Source organism: Coptis chinensis, chromosome 2, assembly GCF_015680905.1.
Source record: "Coptis chinensis isolate HL-2020 chromosome 2, ASM1568090v1, whole genome shotgun sequence".
Lineage (NCBI taxonomy): Eukaryota > Viridiplantae > Streptophyta > Magnoliopsida > Ranunculales > Ranunculaceae > Coptis > Coptis chinensis.
Genome location: NC_141457.1, coordinates 55,455,119 through 55,474,165, shown reverse-complemented (window position 1 = coordinate 55,474,165; position 19,047 = coordinate 55,455,119). Strand labels below are relative to the sequence as shown.

The window sequence follows — 19,047 nt, the reverse complement described above, 5'->3', positions numbered from 1 at the left end:
ATGATGTGCTGTTAGAGCATGTGTCAGGTGTAACTCACTTTCCCCATCTTGTAGAACCGCGGCCAGGGAGCCTGGTCGTTACCGTTGGGCAAATAGTAGCCGGCTTAAGGTTCCCCCTGTCTTTGCTTGACGTAGAAGTATGCAATCACTTCAACATTCCGCCATGTCAAGGCATTGGCAATTTTTGGCGTGTCATGTACGCTGCCAACTTTTACAACAAAACCAACTCTCCCCAGATCAAACTCCGCGATGTCATTGCCCATTACTTCATCAAAAAGAGTACCAAGTTTGGCAGTGTAGGCTATCAATCCTTTTGTAGTCGTCCACGAAAGAAATCTTTCATTCTTCACATCACCACCTCGATAAAGTGTGGCACCATTACCCTTTTGTATGTGTCCTGAACTTTTCCGTCGGCCGACATCCCTTCCGAGGTTTTCTCTAAGGCACTTACACTTTCGGGGGGCGGTAAGTGTATCTGAGCAGTTGGTGTGTCCTTGTATTCATTCTTATCCGTCTTTGACCTTGCCGCTAACTTTCTTTGTCACAGGTTGGAGGCCCGATTCTCATTCACAACTTTACAACGGTGTCTACTCCGCAATCTTTCAGAAACTCCGCGATCTGGGAAACGACCAGTGCGGCCTTCTAGGCATTGATCCTGAAAAAGCCACTCCGCTCCTTCTCGACCCAACCCTCAAAGACTTCGGCCCGTATCAAGGCCCTTTCTATCGTCTGCCTCCACCTAAAGAGAGATTGCCCAAACCTTCTCCCCCCAAGACTAAGAAGAGGCTACACCAAAAGATCTCTCATTCACAAGCCGAGGCCCTTAGAGCCGGCCGCCGCCGGGACCAAGAAACCCTCTACCGCCGCTCCGGACCAATCACCCCAAAGAGGTGTCCCCGCTCATATTCTTCCCTTCCCGATTGGGAGGGCGATTTTGTTGTCTCCGACTCCCCTCGCCCCACTCGAACATGGATGTCAACAAACTCAAGTTGTGGGACAACCGACCAAGAAGATGAGATCCCGACTTCGGCGCCGGGCCACCCGCCAAGAGGTGTAGAACTGCGGGTAACACCTCCACTCCTGCTGCCCCATCCGCCCCAGTAGCTGCGCCCCCACGGCCGTTGGTCCCATCGCGCCGTCATGGTAAGGATCCCGTGCCCGTTGGGCCTGAAATCTGGCATCCCGAGTTCAAGGCCAGGGATCGCCCCGTCACCACTAGAGACTCCGCTTTAGACAATGCCGCGGTGGCTGCCTCTCTGTTCTTCTCATCCCATCTTCCACGAGATCAAGCCTACGGTGACTCGGGAACGTTTGCTGGCCACCGCGCTGCCATCTACACTGGGTGGGAGAAGGTGAGTCTCATCTTGATTCTTTTGCCTTGCATCACTACTTTGTGTCACCTCTAACTCCTCTCGTGTTCACACCGAGCTGGATATAGGCTCGTCATCCGGGGATTGACTAACACCTTGGACACCACGGAGGTGTGAAGCGGAGATCCATGGGCAGACGGGCCGAAGGCAAAATATGCCAAGCCGGAGAAAGAACGCGATGACTATCGTATCGCGCCCTCAAGGCACACAACGACAATAAGGTCCGCGAAGGGGCTCTCCGTCGACAAATAAGCGGACCTTCAGCTAAAGCCCGACTAGTGAGAAGGCAGCAATGGAGGCCGCCGCGCAAACCACCCTTGAACAATCCCTGGCAGCTGCCTCTGACCGCTTCCGCACTCTAGCAGAAAAGAAAATCGCTAGGGAACTGAAGCGTCAGATGGCCGAGCTTACCGCTGCTGGGAGACTTCTTCCCTCGCCGCCTCCTGCCCTTGACCAAGCTGCCGATCCACCTGCTACCTCCCCTCCGCTGTCTGACAAGGAGCCCGGCACTGTCCCGGTGGCCACTGATGAGGTAGTAAACATATCCGAAGGCTCACCCCAGAAAGAGATGCCCGAGGACACCTCTACTCCCGCACCCGCCGAGGAGCAGTGATCGGAGTTCAACCTCTTTGTTTTATAGCTCAATATCTTTTGTAGTATACTTGTTCTTTACTTGGTGTTCTGGATATTATGCGTGCCCCGTATTTCTGGGTGTTCCCAGCGGGCTCAAACCTTTGCCAATTAACGATGTATTCCAGATATTTTTGGGGAAAATGTTTTTCCAAGTTGCTCAACTATATTATGCTTAGCTGTCTGTGACAATTTGTTTTCGGGGCCGCACAGTCCGCCCAAAATTTGTTTCTGGACCACCGCATCCGCGGATGGCTTCCCCTCTCACTGTCTATGGCAGCTGTAGGGCTATTTGGGGGCAGCTTAGTTCGCCCCCAGTTGGTTTCGGACCTCGTCGTCCGCGAAGGGCTCGTCCCCTCCGTTATCTTTCTCAGCCGTGAGGCTCTTTGGGGGCAGCTCAGTTTGCCCCCAGTTGGTTTCGGACCTCATCGTCCACGAAGGGCTCGTCCCCTCCGTTATCTCTCTCAGCCGTGAGGCTCTTTGGGGGCAGCTCAGTTTGCCCCCAGTTGTTTTTGGACCTCATCGTCCACGAAGGGCTCGTCCCCCTCGCTGCCTCTATAGCCGTGAGGCTGTTGGGGGCAGCTCAGTTTGCCCCCAGTTGGTTTGAGTGTTCACGGCCATTACACTGCCAAATTCTTTGGTCTCGATTGCTTTTGATTAGTTTGGCGGCATGGGCGACACATAACATCATCATACACTTAGATGAGAATCTCTGTTGATTCCAGAGCTTGTCTTTAATTAAAATAAAACTGTACAAAGCATCACTCATAAAATTTCTTCAACATTCTTATGTTCCAAGGTCTCGCGATGTCCTCCCCCTTCGTAGTCTGTAACCGATAGGTCCCGGCCCCGCCCTTCTCGACCACGGTGTATGGCCCCTCCCAGTTGGGCCCCAACTTTCCGTCCTTCTCTTTTCTGGTGGCTGGGGTTACTCTTCTCAGAACGCGGTCCCCCACCTGGAACTGCCGTGGCTTCACCCTCTTGTCATACTGCCTCTGCAATCTCCTGTGGTACTCTTCCAACTTGATGCGCGCCATATCCCTCCTTTCCTCTGTAAGGTTCAGGTCCGCAGCTAAAATAACTTCATTGACTCCTCCCTCTACGGCTCTGGTTCTCGTTGTCGCCTCCACCATCTCTACGGGAATCACCGCCTCCACTCCATAGGCCATGGCAAATGGCGACTCTTGAGTGGAAGTTCGTGGTGTTGTTCGGTACGCCCATAGCACCGATTCAACTTCGTCGCCCACTTTCGATCTTCTAACTTCTTCTTCAAATTATCCATTATTGTCTTGTTAGAGGATTACGCCATTCCCCTCGGATTGTAAGGAGCTGAGAATCCTTGCTTCACCTTGAATGCTTGGAGGAATTCGGCGTACTTTGCCCCGATGAATTGAGTACCGTTTATCTGCGATTATGGTATGCGGCAGCCCAAATCGGCAAATTATATTTTCCCACAGAAATTTCTTGACTTGCTCCTCCTTAACCTGCTGCAGTGCCACACCCTCAACCCATTTGGTGAAATAATCCGTCGCGGCCAACACGAACCTTCGTTTGCCACTGGCCAAGGGGAGCGGTCCAACGATATCGAGCGCCCACATGGCGAAAGGCCAAGGACTGAATACCTTATGCAAAGACTCAGCCGGAGCATGTATCAGCGGTGAGAATCTTTGGCATTTCTCACACCTCTTGGCATACTCCGTTGCGTCCCGCTTCATGTGCGGCCAAAAATACCCTTGAGATAATAATCGATGTGCCGTCGTCCTACCGGCAGAATGACTCCCACAATCCCCCTCATGAATCTCACTCAAGACCTCTTCTGCCTGTTTAAGCCCGATGCATTTCAATAACGGTCCGCTGACATTGCGTCTGTACAAGTCACCATCTATCAGAGTGTATCTTTGAGACACCTGTTCCATTCTTTTTCTCTCCCGTTTGTCCTCGATCTCGACCCGCCAAAGGAAACTCTTTATGGGTTCCCTCCACCCTGTCTCATTCTCGGTGACTCCCAAAACTGTTTCACCCTCTGACGTACTTGGTTTGTTCAGCACCCTAATTTCAACGGCTCGGCCCTCAGTTCCGGTAAAGATCGCCGCCACATATGCTAACGCATCGGCGTGTCGGTTCTCACCGCGGCCCAGGTGGGCGAACTTGATCTGAGTAAACTTGTTAGCCTTTCTCTGTAATACCTCTAAATATTTTGCCATCCGGGGGCACCGGGCTGCAAACTCTCCGTTCATTTGACATATTACCAAATTGGAATCTGAATACACCGTTAATTCATTCACCCCAAGATCAGCGGCCATTTCCAACCCTGCTATCACCGCCTCATACTCTGATTCATTGTTCGAAGCTGCGAACCCCAACTTCATCGATAATTCTAATCGGTTGTTCTCCGGTATAACCAACACCACCCCGATCCCGCTTCCGGTGTCGGTCGCGGATCCATCTGCAAAGACCCTCCACCCGTTTCTCATATCCCAAGGGTCGAATGGATCATGACTAGGATCGCCCTCTCGTTCCATAACCATTTCCTCTCCCCATGTAGGGTCCTCGGCTGGGAATTCTGCCAGGAATTCTGCCATAGCCTGTGCCTTCTCTGCTGTCCTGACCTGGTACTCTATGTCGTATGAACTCAGCACTACCGCCCACTTCAACATTCTTCCTGACTTTTCCGCTTTCAGGGCCTGTTTGAGTGGTAAATTTGTCACCACCACCACTAGAGTGAGCATCGGCACGGGTTTTAGTTTCAAAGCTGAGAAAACCAACGCCAGAGCGAATTTCTCGATCCTGCTATATCTGGTTTCTGCATCTAACATGGTTTTGCTCTGAAAATACACCGGCCTCTCTATCTTGTCCACCACCCTTATCAACACGGAGCTGATTGCGTACTCCGACACCCCCAAGTACAGATACAGTTTTTCTCCTTGCCCTGGTCGCGACAAGATAGGGGCTCTTCCCAAATAAACCTTTAACTCCTGGAAAGCTTTTTCACACGCCTCGGTCCATTGGAAGTCCGTTGTTTTCCGCAAGAGCAGGTACAGAGGTCTACACTTGTCCGAGGATTTTGAAATGAATCTGTTGAGAGCCGCGATTCTTCCTGCCAACCTCTGGACCTCTTTCACATCCTGGGGTGATTGCATCTCTACCAAAGCCCTGATCTGGTCCGGATTTGCTTCTATTCCGCGGTATGTGACGATGTAACCCAAGAACTTTCCCGACGTCACCCCAAAGGTGCATTTGTCAGGGTTCAACATCAGCTTGTAGGTCCGTAATATTGCAAACGTCTCCTTCAATCCCTCCAGATGTTCCTCCTCGGTCATACTCTTTTCCACCATGTCATCTATGTAGATTTCCATTCCCGCCGATCTTGCTCTCAAACATCTTCTCACCTATCCTCTGAAAGGTAGCCCCGGCGTTCTTCAAGCCGAAAGGCATTCGGGTATAACAGTAAACTCCCCCCTCTACTATAAACGCGGTTTTGTCTTGGTCCGACTCATACATGAACACCTGATTGTATCCCATAGATGCGTCCATGAAAGAGAAGAACTTAAACTCCGCAGTCCGATCCACCAACTCGTCTATCCGCGGCATTGGGTAACAATCTTTCGGACATTGTAAATTAACATCCGTGAAGTCGACACACATTCTTACCTTTCCATTCTTTTTTGGAACCGCGACGATGTTGGAGAGCCATTCCGTGAATTTGCATTCGCGAATAATCCCCGCCGCTTTCAACCTATGTATCTCCTCCCGTATCCCCTGCGCATACTGCGGCTTTAAGCCTCTCATCTTTTGCCGGATGGGCTTGGCCCCTTCTCTCATATGCAACCTGTGACAAGCAAATTCTGGATCCAGTCCCACCAGATCCTCCACAGACCATGCGAACACATCATTGTTCTCCATCAACAAGGCGGTCAACTTTGCTTTCCAACTCTCCGATAAATCGGCCCCAATAGACACCAGTTTCTCCTCCTCTCCAGTACTTACGTTCACTGTCTCCACCTCATCCATTGTCTTCGCCCCCACTGGCAACTCTGGGACCGTTACCGCGATCTGTGATTGCTACGCCCCGTGTTCGCCCTCTTTCCGCGCCCCCTTGTCTGTTGCGCGGATCAACTCTCGAACCACCACCTGGTGTATTCTTTGAGCCGCGGCTTGGTCTCCTCTTATCTCGTACATTCCTCCCTTAGTCGGGAAACGGATCACTTGATAGTAGGTGGATGGAATTGCCTTCATCTCGTGAATCCATCTCCTTCCCAAGATGGCATTGAATTGCGATGTGGAGTCCACAACCATGAAACGGGTGAACACCGTTACAGGACCTGCAGTTACTGGTAGCTCCAGTTCCCCTATGGGTTCGGTCATGCTACCGTTGAATCCAAACAGATTGGTCCGGGGAGGCTTCAATTGTTTCTTCTCAATATTCATTTCCTCCATAGCACCGCTAAACAACAAATCAACTGAGCTTCCGCAATCTATTAACACCCTCTTCACCATGTAATTACCCACTGCAATTGTTATCACCAGCGCATCCTCGTGGGGAGAGATTACCGCTTCCAGATCCTTTGGTGAGAATTCTATCCTACCATCCCCCTCCGTGGCCCCTGGCACTGGTCGCGGAATGCTCGAGACCTCATTTATCTGCTGTAAGCTGGACGTCCTCCTGACTTTGTCCCGATGAGCATTCCTTCCTACTGTTTCCCCACTGAAGATGACATTGATGGTTCCTAGGATCCTCGCTACGGCTGGCGCTTCTTTGACCGGATGTGCCTCCCTGATGAACTCTCTCAGCAACCCCTTTTCTATCATTCTCTCTACCAACCACTGCAAAGCGAAACACTCATTGGTTCTGTGGTTTCGGATCTGGTGGTACGCGCAAAACGGCTTCTCTTCCAGTTCTCTAGGCGTGCTTCTCGGACCTTCAAAATACTGCATCCCTTTGATTAACGGCAATATCTCCTCTAAAGTTTTGTTCAAAGGAGTTGTCGCTATATCGCGGTATGGTTTTCTCTCGCGAGCGTCTCTCCTCGCTATGTCTCGACCTCTCTCAGCTTTGTGTGTCTCTTCCCTGTAAGATCCCCCTTCACGGGCCGCAGCCTTTCCTCTGTCTTTCCGGTCGTTCTGTCCTACACTATGCACTGATTTCTCCGTCTTCCTAGGCTCCTTAGCAGTTCTCTGCAGTATATCCTCATATCGTATGTATTTCTCGACCTTTGGATACAGTGCATGTAACGTCGTGACTTCGATTTTGGACACCGATTCATGGACTCTAGTACCCTGCTTCAACCCATGCTGGAATGCTATTACTGCGGTGTGCTCATCCAAATTCTCTACCCTCAACGTCTCCTCCTTGAACCTACACAAAAATTCCCTCAGCGTCTCGGCGGATTTCTGTTTGACATTGAAGAGGTCCGCGATATCCACTATTCTCCGTTTCTGATGAATGAAATGGTCCACGAATGCCTGCTCCAAATCCTCGAACTTCTTTATACTGCGCGACGTCAATCGGTAATACCAATCCGAAGCTCCCCCTTTCAGACTAGCGGGAAACATCATGCAGCGGAGTCCGTCATACTTACTCTCTTGCCACAGCGGCATCTGCTGCCTAAAATGGTGTAAGTGGTCCGCAGGATCACCCTTCCCGTCATATCGCTCGAACCTCGGTTGCGTAAACCTCTTTGGTACCTCGGAATTCCAAACTGAATCCGCTAGCGGGTTCTGATTAAGTCCGGCTACTACCTTCCTCACCACCCCTTGGCTTTCTTTTTCCGCCGTCCGACTTATTTCTCTATCCTTTTCAATCATCGCCTGGATCACCTCCAGCGTGACCGCTCCCTCCAGATCACCTCTTAGCCCTTGAGGCGCTTCCTCACTCTGTTCCCCCATCTCGCTATTCTCTGGCTCTCTAGTCCCCTCCCCTCTTTGTGTAGTTTCCCTTTCTCTTCTAAGATCTTCATTCTCCTCCCTCAATCTCGCTACTTCTTCCTGCAAGAGTCTGGTTGCCTCTGCCGTCGCGTCTTGAACTTCCTCTGGTGTTTCTTCCAACTCCACACTCAGAGCCTCTCCCTCATCGATTCCCTCTCTCACTTTTTTTGGTCTCCCTCTCCCTTTCTTAGTCATCGTTGCCATCCTATAACCCTTTCTTCTTGTCTCTAAACCGTAGGTCACTTTCGTGTGATCCCCACAGACGGCGCCAAATGTATAATCAGATTTTACAACCTTCGAAATCCCTATGTAATCTCTGATCTTACAGCCTCTCTCTTCTCTCTCCACTGTTTTCTTTTTCTCCTTCTTTCTCTCTTTTCTCTCTCTCTTATACTCCCTAACCGCTAACTGCTTCCTGATTCCACGATCTCCACCTCACCAGTTCATAACCGCTAACCGTCCACTACTGCCTCAAGTACCGCGGCCTATATCCTGTACTCTCACTCTCTGGTTTCTTAAGTTACCTCGGTCTTTGAGACATGTCATCCCCATGGTCATGAATTTGGTAGATACAACACCCAACGACTCGATTTGATTCTGGATTCTCATCACACTCAAAGTCGACTAAACTCTACACACTCGTTTAGCTCTCCAAATCAACTCAACTCTAGATGCTTAGTGCATGATTTCATCTCATGACATCATCACTTGCCAAGCTCATCATTACTATCATTATTAGCCCTGATCTTTGTTCACTAACCGTACTCTACAAGCAATATGTGGCATTAGCATAGTATCAACACTAGTTGCTCCACATGCACACACTACATCACACTTGTTCTTATCACAAATCACCTAATTTGGCACCTATCACAAGCCACCACAATATTCCACCATATCTCTACATCATTAACTTCCATCTAAAAAAATCATCATCGAGAACAACTGTAAGTATTCTCTGTTCTACATTCATATCACTACAGCATACGTGTCCACATACCAGGTCGTACATTCACAGTTCGTACTAAGCCATCAGGACGTAACAACAACTCAGTTAGGTTGTACCAAACATCAGATACAGTCATATATGGAAGCAAATGATCTACCGCGATTCTGGAGCTCAGTCAATGCACAAATCAATGAGACATTTACTTTGTAACATCAAGAGTAATGATGAATCATCAAGATAGCACAAAATATGGATCTACACTTGACAACGGCCTGGAACAAATAAGGAAAGTCAACTCAAACATCTATAAGTAGAGAGAGATAAACTACGTAAGGCTTGATTCAAGTTTACCGAAGGAACTTGATACGTAGGCAACTCTTGTCCCAAAAAAGAGTGCAGTCATTCCCTACCAACCACAACATCAGGTCGTAGACCTAAAATATTATACCTCTACATTAGCCCCGTCTGCTGGTTCGTTTCCTTGAGAAAAACACACATATTATTTTCTTAAGCCCACGAAGCTGGTCAGAAAACCACCATGGAAGCACAGCTTCAAGCTCTAGTAGATCAAGTCAAGTTCCTCCACGAGTCATTCACCACGCTTCAGTAAGAGAACCAAGCTATGAGCGAGCAAACCACTTCCAACACCAACAACGTGACTTCAGACGTCATTGACAACAATGCGGTCACAGCCCTCACAACAACCACTAATCAACGCCTCGATGACCTCACCTAGCGATTGGACAAAACAGGCGAAAAAGCCAGTGTAGTCTAGATCGTTTAGAAGATGCTCCAGTCATACAAGGCGTCACTATTCACCACAGAAGTCAGGGACAAGAAGCCTCCCATTAACTTCATCAAACTAAAATTCCTGTTGTACGACGGTAGCTCATGTCCAGGCCAGCACATAGCTCACTTCAGCCAGATCCCTGTGCTTTACAGCGCTCCAAACTGTGACTACCTAAAGTGCAAACTCTTTCCAGCCAGCTTGAAGGACGGAGCATTAGACTAGTTCTACACGCTCACTCTTGATTCAATCAACAACTTCGACAAGCTGGCCGAAACATTTGCAGTAGAGTTCATCCACAATAGGAAGAAACAAGCCGACCTAGATTCGCTGCTCCAGCTGAAGAAAGCACACGGCGAGACTATCTGCGCTTTCCTAAGACGTTTCAAGAAGGAACTCTTATCAATGGAGCCAGGCCTCAAGGACAGCTTTGCAATTTCTGCATTCACCAACGCTCTCCTAGACGACTCCGATCTAGCAGGGTCTCTCATGCGCAACAAACCAGAACACCTAGATGACCTATACCACAGAGTCGACAAGTACATGAAGTACGAAGAGTGGATGGCCCAGTGCAAGGGCAAAGAAGTCCTCATAGTCAGCGACAAACGGGGACCCAAAGAAAGCAACCAAAACTCATGCAATAACAAGGGCACTGTCACACCCCAAATTTTCAGAATATTTAAAATAGGGAATTATCCAAGATATAATTATCTCAATCATCAGCCTATTCAATCATCTGAAAATCCAGGATGAAACGAAACCCTAATACCATATTATCAACCACGATATTAAAACCTGAGATCAAATTTAAAACCAAAAGGAATAATCCTTCAATCACATTATTAAACTACAAAGAAACTAACCAACTCTATTATATCTGTCTCAAAAGCAAAACCATACACTTCAGAAAAACTTAAACTAGAAGACTCCAAGAGCAAATCCAAATCACGTGTCCTCATCCACTGCACTCCACCATCTATGTTTCCAAGAACACACCCACGTTGCAAAACAAAGCAAACATGGGTCAGCAAATTGAATTTGCTGGTATGAGTAAGACTAAATATAAAAACAATATGTTCAATATTTCAAATAAAGGAATATACTATTACAATAATTTCAACTTGGAAAACAAGTTAGTTCCGTTTTCTCAAAACGACATGTAGTTTTTTCCCAAGTAAGATTTTACCCTCAATATACAATTTCAAGAATCTCATATAACAGTACTCATCATTTCTACTTTCCAAAATAACTCACAACATAAATACCACTTACATTCTACTTAGTAAATGCACATATGATAACCTAATTAAATATGAGTTTGATACACCTTACCTTTAAGCCAACACATCATCTTAGGGTAGGATATTTACGTCCCTACATAAAAGATTAATAGATCCTATTCTCCTACAAAACAGTGTTAGACATCACAATAAAATGATTTATCTCAGCCAGTTAAATTTCCATTCTTAATCAAACCTCATTTAAGACATTTAAGTCTAATTTATATAACTTGGTTCGTCTCGTATATTTGGGGAATACCACTTCTCATAATACCTATATCAAGGGTAGTCATTCACATGACATCATTACGTCATAAAGTTTCTGCATGCATAGCCATAAATCTCATACAATCACAAGTCATTAATATTTTCGTAATAACATATCAAGTTATAGTCATTTTGTAATCACATAAAAGATCACCAACATTCACTAATATTATTCACAGTCACACTTCACATCTATAACATCACACAAATTCACATACTTTTAGTTCATTCAATTCCATAATGCATCTTGTTTATTAATCACTTATTTACTGACCTCACCTTTAGTTCCTACTCCACGATTTGCACTTCACACATTTGCCAAATCACACATACCCGTGTGCCTATCTCACACCGAGTACCACTACAAGACATATGTCCCAAGCGAGGATATCGCCTCCAGGGACATATTTACATCTTGCAAACTCGTAACTTGTGATTCACAGCCATCTATGGGCTTTCTATTCGCATAATCACAGTCTCTTATGGGCATTCAATATCTCAGGTCATTCATGGCACATTCAATGAATACCTTGGGTCATTCCCGCCACATTCAAGGAATACCCATCATACACTAACATGTCATTCATGGCACATTCAATGAATACTTTGGGTCATTCTCTCCACATTCAAGGAATATCCATCATAACACTAACATGTAGGGGTGTAATACGGGGCTGGTTGGGTCAACCGTGGGTCAAATAGTGATGGGTCGGGTCGGGGCGGGTCTAGGGGATACAAATCCAATGGTCCCGATGGGGCGGGGCAGGGCGGATTGAAGTCATGTCTTAGTACCATCACCCAGCCTGTTGGGTCAGCTTACGGGGTGGGTCATCCGGGTCGGGTGGAACTTATCATTTTAACCCAATTTCACTAAAAAAAAAACTTTCTAATTCTACAAGTAATATATTTCCAATTCACAACATAGAGAAAAAATGGAATCAATCAATAAAAAATAAACAAAAATAAAAAAAAGCTTGAACTTGAACCCAAAACTATATATGCAAATTTGAAACTTCTTTCTCGTGATTTACCATTTGTAAATTGATTATTTTTCATAGCATAATAAAATGAAGATGGGAACGAAGATTTATGGTACAAAACAATAAAATATAAACTAAAAGAATTCAAAATTAATACAAGGACGAATGATTCATCTTCTCTAAAATTCGAAAGTTGAATTTGAACTTTTAATATTTGCCCAATGTTCAAATTTAAATATTTGAAATTAATGTTGAACTCATAAGTTTGTGTTCATATCTCCCAAATTCCAACAAAAGTTAAAAGAAAATATAAACAAAATATAAAAATATTAGAGTTAGAGTCTTGAAATTGTGCGGGTCAACAGAGTTGGGTCAACGACTTTTGACATGGTGTGGGTCGGGCGGCTTGACGGGTCGGGTTTGAGCATAGAACCTACACCCATAGCCCGACCGGGTAAAAACGGTGGCAAGGCGGGGCGGGTCTATTTTCGGGTCGGTGCAGATTTGGGTGGCGGGTGAAGATCGGGTACTCTACTGGATGATGGGTCAACATTTTTTTTTACACTCCTACTAACAGGTCATTCATGGTACATTCAATGATTACCTTAGGTCATTCCCGCCACATTCAAGGAATACCCATCATAACACTAACAGGTCATTCATGACACATTCAATGAATATCTTTCTATCACATGACATCTCAAGTCATAATATATAATTACCAAATCCTGAGGCGTGGAGAGTTCTAAAAGTGTGGTCGACTTGTTGAAAATATTATTCTCAGCTCGATCACTTATCATTGTACTAGCATTAATCATACACAACAATTGATCACACGTGCATAGTTATTTTCACACATCAATGCAAATCAATCACGCATTTAAATATCATTGAACACAACACGAATGGTAATCAATCAAATACAATTCAAACAGCCACAATCACATACACAATTAAATATACTAACATTATACACATATAGTTACAAAAACTAATATATAATATATAATATAGTGGCTACACCTGTACATAAGGCTGCCTACGCATCCAATCTTTCAAGATTAGAATCAAACCTTATATAGCTCTTAACCAATAAATATCAACATCCTTGTATGTACCATTAAGGAAAACAACAATTTATACTATATAGAATCACATACAATAAGTTTAAAATACTCCCACAATCATATACGTAAAGTTTCATACCCAGAGATACACTATGAACCTTTAAATCCAAAAACTCACAAATGGATATTTCTTTACTTTTAATTTAAAAAACAAAAAACGATCTTATGAACCATGTCGGTACCAAATAAAACCACAGTCTAAAAGTAGACTACAAACACTATATAAAACACCCAAGAAGAGTTTAAGAGACTCTTAGTTCATTACTAGGCATATTTCCCAAAATAGGTTCATACACATAAAGGATAACACGGTAGGTTTTCTAGCCAATCTGTCAATGTTATAGTTTTTCCTACATTCATCCAAATGACTTGTAACTTAATTATTTAGAAACTAGGGTATGTAGACATACTTTTTCATGTATAACTCAAGGTCCTAACCTCAGTCCATCTAGAAGAAAATTTGGGTTGAAAATGGTAAAAATCCTAATTTCAGCAAATTGGATTTCTTACGGCCTATCTTCCGAATGGCACAACTCTTTCCATAGGTATCCAAATACATCGAGGCTTTTTGTGTTGAAAATATAACACACAGAAATTACTTATTTATGTTTTACAAAAATACTCAATCTCATTTTAAATATATGAAAACGAGGTTAGAACACAGTGCATAGAAACTGATTTTTGACGCACTGGTTTTTGTCAGTCAAACTTCCAGATGTCATAATTAATTCTATGGGACTTCGAATGCGATGAGGCCAATTGGAATAGAAAGAAGACTTCTAGATCTTACTCTTTTATGTTTTATAAAAATTCTAAATCTCACCCTAACTATTTTAAAATTGGATTTGAACACAGTGTACAGAAACTGATTTCTAACACACTATTTTCTGTCAACCAAACTTCCAAACATTATATCTATCTCCACAGACCTCAGAGTGTGACGAGGCTAATTGGGTTGGAAAGAAGACTCAGAACACTCACTTTTTCATGTTTTGGAAAGAGTTTGAATCTGACCCTAACTATGTGAAAACTCTATTCCAAACCAAGCACAGACCGGATTTCTGCAGTCAGAAAATTCTGATGTGCCAACTTCCGAAGGGTGTAACTCTTTCAACGTAAACCGAAATGCTATGGGGGCTTTTTGAGTTTGAAAGAGGACAGATAAAACTTACTTAACATGTTTTAATCAAAACATATATCAATTTCTAAAGACACTGAAAATCGTCTCCAAATCAGACAAAATTCCTAACTAGAACAGGAACAAAACAACATCAATATTGGAACTAAGTGTACGCCCATTTAAATACTTATCTAATTTAATAGAAGGGTTCATTGCTCAGGTAGGTCTTTTATACTAGAAGAAAATTAAGAGATAAGTTTAAAACCGATGTAAAGATTAGGCTTATAGCCTTACACTTGTAGGTTCATTATACAAAAGAGAACCAATAGTTAAAGATTCAAAACTAATATATAGGTTAAGGCCCATGCACATTAATGTCTAACTTAGTTTAGCTTAGCCTTATTATAACTAGGTGAGCAACAAGTTAAGGTGTACCTCCTAGGTAGTCAAAACAGTTCCTGCTTGGACTTACAGAATTTAAGTCCACATATCCTACGTAATCATCACCACTTATTTCATATTTTAAATATCATGAAGGTTAGCACAAGTTGTTATAATCAAATATTCCTTAGATCATCACCGACCATATAAGATACTTCAGCAACAAATAATTCATACAGACGCTTCAACTACTTAGTTCTCATACATATATATAAGCCATTTCTAATTCATAGACACTTCAAATGTTTATTCTAATATCTATAAGCCACTTCAAAAGCAAATACGTGACACAGACACCACTGGCCATATAAACTCATTTATATCAAAAGAAATCTTAACGTTAGTAACTTAACACAATATGCCCTTTTCTTTTGTTTTTTGGCTTTGATCAACATAACAATTTTTCACTTCAAATTTCCAATAAATAAATTAAGTACATCACTAATATAATTCATATGATAACTAATCAATTAAATTTAAAAATAATAAGGCTTAGACTACTCATCGGAATTAATCGAAAAACGAAAACGTTAGTTTACGTAACAAACTCGAAATCAGGCAAACTCGAAAACTAACGGTAAGGTGTTGTCTTCCTCCACCCCTTTATCTTTCAGGTACTCTCAAGCAATAGCTATCTCTCTCTTTTCCTCTTGTACGTCTCTCTCAGTTTTTCTCTTGTATTTCAAAAACCAGAAAAATACTAACAAAGAGGGAGGGTTCGGTTGTAACTAAACCCCTCTAACTCTCCCACATTTTTATCTTATCATATTTTATCATTATCTTTTCTTTTTATCTTTATCTTTTTTTTAATATTATTATTACTTTTTAAACCCTAATAAATAGGGAAAAATATCAAGAAAATAAACGGAGTGTTATAGGCACCACCTCCCACAAGCCATCATACACCAAAAGAGAATTCTCCAACTTCTCTAGGACGCCAAACAATATCCTAAAGAAGATATATACAACACCTTACTTCAAGCCAAACATCAACAGGGTGATAGCAATACTAGGACGTCCATACTGCCACTTTCACAAACTCCACCACCATGACACCGATGAATGTTGGAGTCTCAAACACTACCTCCAAGACTTAGTCAAAGAGGGAAAGTTGAAAGAGTTCCTGCCGGAAAACAACCTCAGGCATAAGCTGAATGCCAACTGCAACAGAAGCAGGAGCCAGAGCCATGAACGACCTGCTCGCAGAAGGAGCAGAAGCAGAACAGCCCGACGATCTAAATCTCTAGGTCGGTCGAGGCATAACAGGAGACAACACTCCTCCGATCACGACGAGAAAAAGGTAATCCACATGATTACAGACACCTCCAACAATGAAACCTCAGGTCTTGAAAAGCGCAGGCGAGTAGGAGCATTACAAGAAATCTACTACCTCTCCAACAAAGTTGAAGTAATCACTCCTACCAGCTCTCAAGCTACGACCTCCATATCATTTACCGAGAAAGATCTTGACAAGGTGTGCCTACCCCACAATGATGCCCTGGTAGTGCACGTCAAGATTAATGGATGGACAGTCAAATGGGTCCTAATCGATCTAGACAACTTTTGCGACATCCTCTTCTACCAAACATACAAGGATATGCACCTGCCAGACTCAGTGATGATAGAGTCAAATGCACCACTCTACGTGTTCAATGGAGACCGCACAGATGTCATTGGAGACGTCATCCTACCAGTTTCCATTGGAGAAAAAGAGGACATGGTCAAGACCTCAACACGCTTCAGTGTGATTGATGTCAAGTCGTCCTACACTTCCATCTTAGGACGCAGGTGGATTTACAAGATCCAAGCAGTTCCATCAACCTTACACCAAGTCCTACGGTTCCTCAGACCCTGAGGCATCATGGAGCTAAGAAGTAACCAACTAGAAGCTCATCGATGCAATCAAGTCAACACAACAACCATGGCCAAAACTCGGGTTGTTCAAACAAAAGAAATCCCAAAGCCACAAGATCCTCAAGCTTCCAGCCTTCCAGCATCAGCAACAGACAAGCTCAAGGAGAAACAAGCACAAATTAAACCGGGAGAAAAAGTCAATTTGGGTACAAATGATGACCCAAAATTTGTTTATGTAGGGGCTAATTTAGACCCCAAGCTCAAGGAGCAACTTGTCAAATTTCTATCTCTCAATAAAGATGTTTTTGCGTGGTCGTATATCGATATGCCAGGAATCGACCCTCAGGTAGCTTGCCACAAATTAAATGTAGATCCAACTGTAAAGCTTATCAAACAACGACCTAGGAAACTAGCACTCAAATTTCAAAAAGCCATCAACGAAGAGATAGAAAAGCTCAAAAATGTTGGATTCATCAGAGAAGTCGAGTACCCAACCTGGTTAACTAACATTGTAGCTGTTCTTAAGAAGAATTGATAGGTTCGATTTTGCATAGACGTCACCAACGTCAACAAGCATTGCCTAAAGGACAGCTTCCCTTACCAAGGATTGACATACTGGTAGATCAAACTTGTGAATATGAACTTCTATCATTTATGGACGCATATAGTGGATACAATCAGATACCACTTGTAGAAAAAGACCAGGAGAAGACGTCCTTCATAACCGAACAAGAAACACTCTGCTACAATGTCCTACCGTTCGGCTTGAAGAATGCCGGTGCGACCTACCAAAGACTTGTCACGAAGATGTTCAAAGAACTTACTGGGCGACATTATGGAAGTCTACATAGACGACATGGTAGTCAAAAATGAAATGGCCGACGATCACATTTCTCACCTACAAGAAGGCTTTGAAAGATTACGCCAAAATAAGATGAAGCTCAACCCAGTAAAGTGTGTATTTGGGGTAGCCTCAGGGAAATTCCTAGGATACCTCGTCTCATAAAGACATATTGAAGCAAACCTAGAGCAAATATGAGCTCTCCTTGAAATGCCAGAACCAACTTCCAAGTAACAAATTCACAAACTGTCTAGCATGGTTTTAGCCCTCAACAAATTCATCTCACATGCATCTAACAAATGCAGACCGTTCCTGCAAATACTCAAGAACGGTGCAACATTCACATGGATAGACGAATGCCACAAAGCATTCAACGACATGAAGGCTTACCTATCAACTCCGCCCGTCCTGTCCAAACTAAATGAAGGAGAAACACTGGGGATTTACCTTGCGACTACCGACTTTGCCATCAGCTCGGTCATCTTTTGCGAAAACGAGGGAATCGAAAAACCAGTAAATTTCACCAATAAGACATTGGTAGATTCAGAAAAGCATTGCTTTCCAATTTAGAAAACAATGTTATCTTTGTTATACTCTGCTCGTAAGTTTCGACCTTACTTCTCGGCTCACAACATCAAGGTCATAACAGATGTACCCATCAAACAGGTTTTGAGTTCTAACAACAAAACAGCCCGCGTGGCCAAATGGGTTGAAGAACTCGGAGAACATCACATCGAATTTGTTCCTAGAACGTCTCGCAAAGGACAAGTCGTTGCTGACTTCCCCATCGAAGATGTCAACTGGGAACCCGAGCCCATCAATTCACTCCATCAACCAAACACCCCAGACACATGGCACCTCTACGTAGATGGAACATACAACAATAATGGTAGTGGACTGGGGGCTGTGTTAACTTCACCAGAAGGAACTTAGTTACAAAAGTCAATCAAGATCGATTTCGCAACATCCAACAACAAAGCGGAATATGAAGCATTAATCACAAGCCTCCGCATGGCACAACAAATACAAGTTCGAACGCTCAAAGCTTATAGTGACTCACAACTAATTGTCAAATAGATCACCAAAGAATATGAGACAAACGGATCAAACTTAGCAAAGTATGCTCAGGTCGTCAATGATATCATCAGCTCGTTCACAACATTCTCCTCGGAACACATTCTCCGAGAGGATAACAGGCATGCAGATAGCCTGACTTTCTTAGCCTCGAAAACCCAAGATGCATGTCCCAGCATAATCTACATTAACATCTTAGAAAGGCTCGCCTACCAACAAGAAAGCGTCAACAGCCTCACGGACTTCCAGCCCTTATCTGAAGAAGAGATCACTCAATCTTGGATAGACCCATTCCTGAAATTTATCTTACATGGCGAGCGGCCAACTGAGGCAAGGAATGCTCGTGCCATACAATTTCGAGCCCCTAGATAACCGTGATCAACGAACGGTTGTTCTATAAAT

The 19,047-nt window shown here is 44.0% G+C and overlaps 2 protein-coding genes across 2 annotated transcripts; both read right to left on the bottom strand.

The window, feature by feature from the left end:
* Positions 1–3,292: 3,292 nt before the first annotated feature.
* On the bottom strand, positions 3,293–5,335 carry LOC147516687 (uncharacterized). Its single transcript, XM_086593352.1, has one exon. The coding sequence runs from the start codon at positions 5,333–5,335 to the stop codon at positions 3,293–3,295; it is 2,043 nt and encodes a 680-aa protein (XP_086449478.1).
* A 727-nt stretch (positions 5,336–6,062) lies between these two features.
* On the bottom strand, positions 6,063–8,120 carry LOC147516686 (uncharacterized). Its single transcript, XM_086593351.1, has one exon. It carries the CDS (start codon positions 8,118–8,120, stop codon positions 6,063–6,065), a length of 2,058 nt encoding a protein of 685 aa, XP_086449477.1.
* Positions 8,121–19,047: the final 10,927 nt, after the last annotated feature.

What these genes read in the sequence shown, in the direction of transcription:
- LOC147516686 (XM_086593351.1), bottom strand. Translation starts at nt 8,120, where the DNA reads ATGACTAAGAAAGGGAGAGGGAGACCAAAAAAAGTGAGAGAGGGAATC.
- LOC147516687 (XM_086593352.1), bottom strand. Translation starts at nt 5,335, where the DNA reads ATGGTGGAAAAGAGTATGACCGAGGAGGAACATCTGGAGGGATTGAAG.